This window comes from Limulus polyphemus, unplaced genomic scaffold, assembly GCF_000517525.1.
Source record: "Limulus polyphemus unplaced genomic scaffold, Limulus_polyphemus-2.1.2 Scaffold14248, whole genome shotgun sequence".
Classification (NCBI taxonomy): domain Eukaryota; kingdom Metazoa; phylum Arthropoda; class Merostomata; order Xiphosura; family Limulidae; genus Limulus; species Limulus polyphemus.
In genome coordinates, this window is record NW_013679858.1 from 2372 (window position 1) to 7012 (window position 4641).

Here is a 4641-nt window from a genome sequence, read left to right on the forward strand (position 1 = left end):
AATTTGTTTTTTAAGTCTTACCTTTTATTACTTAGCCTAATATTTGGCATAAAAGTACTTGATAAATAGGCTGTGTATTTCAATCTACCAACGATTTTATTCTAAAAATTGATGATTTATAGCATCATTTGCAAGAAATTCAGTTTGTTCATTAGTCATAGTGTGGGGCTGTCAGTTGCTGGATGTAAAGTGATAATAAAAAATATTTGGTGCACAGATGTCAAATTAGAGGTGGATGAGAATGAAAACCAGGCATATTTTTTAGTTGTTCTTAAAAGTTTTACATGTCTATGTAACAACCAAAAAATTATTACTTATACTAATTGGTAAGATTCCCTTAAATAAAAAAATGGTAATCAAAATAGAATGCCTGATCAGTAGTAGTAACTCGTGTTCAAAAGGCACAATATTTGTTATCAACGGTAAAAATTACTGCTCTGATTATGAGAAAATTTTATTTGTGAAACACACACAATGAGATCTATAATTAAACTGAAGGTATTTTTAATCAAATATCACTTCAAAGCTAGGACATGCATATTATCAGCATTAGTTTTATAAGAGCTTATACTAAATGTAATAGAAACTTTCTTAAAGTTATTACTTTTAGAAAATTTTATGTGTCTATGCAACTAAATTTGAAAGTCATATACACAAGTTTACCTATTTTCACTGTACTGAACTATTCCTTGCTGTTGTTAGGTGTCTAGCATGTAAAATACAACAAAGAATGAGAGAAAACTTTGAAAAGCGTGAAGGAAATTTAAAAGATTGCCCGATATAAATTGTACTATTCTTCAAGTAAATTAATTGCTTCTTACTATCCATGGTCAAGTACTTTCAACAGAACCTAAAGAAGTTTGGATTAGATATATGGTTCTGTTTATTATTTCTACAGCTTGCTTTTTCATGCACTGCTCTATTACCAAATATATGAACACCTGATGCACATCTCTTTGAATTTACAATAATTGTAAGTCACCATTAAAGCGAACACATCTGCTTGATTCCACTGGTATTTGAGAAAAGAATTCCTAATTTGGGTTTCAACTATGAACTTTATGTTTTCAAATATTATGATCTTTAAAGATTTGGAAAAAATTAAGCCCTAGGATTTGCTTACAAGATTAAAAGAAAAGTCACAAACATATTCTAATATTCATATGCATAAAAAAGCAAGAAAAATGTATTGTTCACAAATCATGTACATCTGCCTTGTAAATAAAACCAAACATATATTGTAATTTTCTATACTTGAAACTGCCCAAAAGGAGATTCATGTGTGACTAATTATTTAAACTACCTGTAACATAACTTATAGAACTTCTATAAGCAATGTATAGATCTATGATTCAACACTAATTTACTGAAATTCTCCAAAGTAATTTCTGTAATGTGATACTGTTCCATGTATCACTTACCAGTGCCAAACAGCAGCTATTGCTATGTTATTTGTAAGTTTAACTCTGCATCTGCATTATTAATTCACCAATGGCACAATAGGTTTTCATTGGAAGTTTGGCTTACCAATGGACAGCTTTTTGGTTTAACTTGCTCATTTATTTGCTGACTTACTTTCAACTGTATACAAAAGTAGTTTCAATCTTTGGTTTGCACTAATTATATGTGCTTTATTTTCTAGATACTCATGTATGTAAAACACTATCCACTCATTACATCAGCATCTTGTAAACATTAAAAAATACTAAAAATAATTGTTTTAAACCTTTATAACAGGTGCATATGCAAGATGTTTAGGTTATGGTCTTTGAATCATAATTTTTTATAACAACTCAATAAGATTTCAGTAATGGTGCATTTACAACATAGTTTATAATATTAAGAGCTTTACAGTTCGTTTTAAAATAATACAAGACTGACTTTATGTTGTTGCCAAAATTACACGAATACTTGCTCAAAATCAAATATCAAGCTAAGAAACACAAATACGTGACAAAATGGTAATGTTAAACAATTTTCAAATAAAGATATAAATTAAAATATTAAGAATGTACTATATGCTATTCACGTTTTTTTTTTTTTCACTGGTGTATGGTAAGTGCACCCAGTTCTTGCGATCAAACTTGACTAGATGACCATGAAAAAAGGGCTCTTCTTCACAGTACCATTTCTTAATGTCAAAATGAGGAAAGAAAAACCTAATTTCCTTCTCTGCCGTCTGTGACGAATCAGATCCATGTGCTGCATTTCTTGTGTCGGAGATACCAAATCTTGCACGAATAGAATAAGGGGCTTCATACTGTGCTTTAAACACTTTTGTTGGACCTAGTAAATGCCTCCAATGTTGAATGGCATTTTCTCTTCCTAATATATGAACAGCAATAGCACCACTACACATAAATGACACCAATCGTTTATAAAAGAACTTTTCTCTATGTTCCCGATAAAAAAATTCAGCTTCTTTAGTATTCAGGGTCATGCATTTAGATTTAACAAAATAAAAGTTATTGTCAAGAATTAACTGTCTAATTACAAGAACGTCTTGTGGAATTTTACACACACTGGGTTTCAAAATAGCAAGTGTCAACTCCAAAGGATTCATACTATCAGATTTACAAATGTGACAACAAAACAACTTACGGTAGGTATTAATAGGACTATATATAGGCGTCCATTTGTAAAATTTTCTCCACATATTTTCTTTGTAGTCTAAAACTTCAGTAACAAATAAAGCTCTATACCGTTATTTCTCCCTATTTCATATCGAGGCTTTTATATTATGAAACACAAAAAGAACGAATAAGTTAATTTAAATAATAATAAATTGTTACAAACAAGAACCCAACACTTTTCATGCATGTAAAGGATATATATGAAGTAAACTAAATGATGAAGGATATAACAACTATCTAACAGTATATTATACAAAAACATTGGATCCTGTACAAATACATGATGTGCATAAACACACAACCATTCTTCGTTTCCAGATAACGCTAAATACTATTTCTTCCAAATCCACCCGTAGCATAATTTGGTACCAGATTCTTCCATCACGAAAGTGAAGTTAGCTTCTCTTTTGTATTCAAAGAATGCCGTATATTTAATGTCACAAAAAAGAGTGAAAAATCAAATGAGACAAACGAATTTTGCTCATATTTCAAAATAGAAATCTAAAACATGGTGTTTACACTTTGTAATAGAATCTTTTATCACAAATTATTGAATTTTCCAACATACTTCAAATATAGTTATATTGGAAATAAATAATATAACAGGGTTTCCGCGGGTCCTTGAAAATCTGAAACAACATGAAATTTGAAAACCATTTTCAAGGCCTAGAAAGCCATAGTATTTGGCATTTTATTCTTAAATATTCTGGTAACTCTTGATATTAGCGAAATTCATCAATAAAAATAAAACAAAAACCTATGTTTGATCAAATAAAATATCTATTTTTTTAAGGAAGATATTGGTTATGTACACTGTGTGTATATACATGTATATTGTTATGTCTCCGTTCGTTAGTTAATTTTCCGTAAATTCGTTCCGACGAAACTTTAGCAACACAAGTCCTTTCTTAAATAAAACTGGTTTATTCTTTCCGAATACAACTTTACGATACACTTAATTTCAACAGTCGCTCTATAGCAAACGCTATAATTCTCAAGGAACGTCTCACGTGCCCAACAATATACTCTCTGTCAGCATACATTCAATTACTCATCCTCCCCGTCGCTTCGTGGCCGGTCTTATATATATATACAAGACTACACTATATCTAGAAGGATCACGAGATTTAAGGAAAGGACGTGAATGTTCGAGAACGACATGACGTGATATTAATCACGTAACCTCGATGTCGTAACAATACATTGTTTTCAATTTCATTAATAGTAAGGGGAAAACTGCCTCTCAGTGGCACAGTGACATGTCTGCAGACTTGCAACGCTAGAAACCTGGTTTCGATACCCGTGGTGGGCAGAGTACAGATAGCCCATTTTGTAGCTTTGTTCGTAACTTTAAACAAACAAGGGGAAAACTCGTGCTTCTCGCACGAAACGGTTTTTGGTTGTGGTATTTTATATTTGAATGTACAAAATTCTACTTTCCTATATTTAAGTAACCTGCCTAGACTACTTAAGTATGAAATTAGGTAAGTAGAGTTGTGAACAAATTTGGTGGTCGTGTGGGGCATTTCAATGACTGCGAGTTTAAACCTATTTTACAACACGTGATACCCACCAAACACCTCTAGTACAAAAGAGACATCCAGTCAATGATCTGATAAAAAAATAACAAGCCAATCGACTTATCTAATAAAAGACATCCGACACAGCGAAATTTTCAAACCCTGTATCGGGGAGAGTATTAGAATTCGGTGATATTGTTCCCAGGTTCCTATTCAACAGTCTGACGAAACTGTTAGTCTAAGTATGTATAAGCTGAACAAATTCACACACAAAGCTATATTGCTGTCTGAGATGGAATTCTAAGGAGTGACAGATCCATTCCCCAAATACATTTCCCTTTGTAATGAATAATATTGTTGCGTCAGCGAGTCACGTGACTACTATGACGCAACGTTTTCTAGAACTATCATGTACTTTGTCGAATGTTCAAGTTCTTACTAGAAATAGGGTACGCTGGTATATAAAGATGGGAATGTAATGTGTGGGG

At 31.9% G+C, this 4641-nt stretch overlaps 1 protein-coding gene across 1 annotated transcript; it reads right to left on the reverse strand.

The window, feature by feature from the left end:
* Positions 1 to 1814: 1814 nt before the first annotated feature.
* On the reverse strand, positions 1815 to 3215 carry LOC106477330 (nucleoside diphosphate kinase 6-like). Its single transcript, XM_013937913.2, has one exon. It carries the CDS (start codon positions 2654 to 2656, stop codon positions 2015 to 2017), a length of 642 nt encoding a protein of 213 aa, XP_013793367.2. The 5' UTR covers positions 2657 to 3215; the 3' UTR covers positions 1815 to 2014.
* Between the last annotated feature and the right edge of the window lie 1426 nt (positions 3216 to 4641).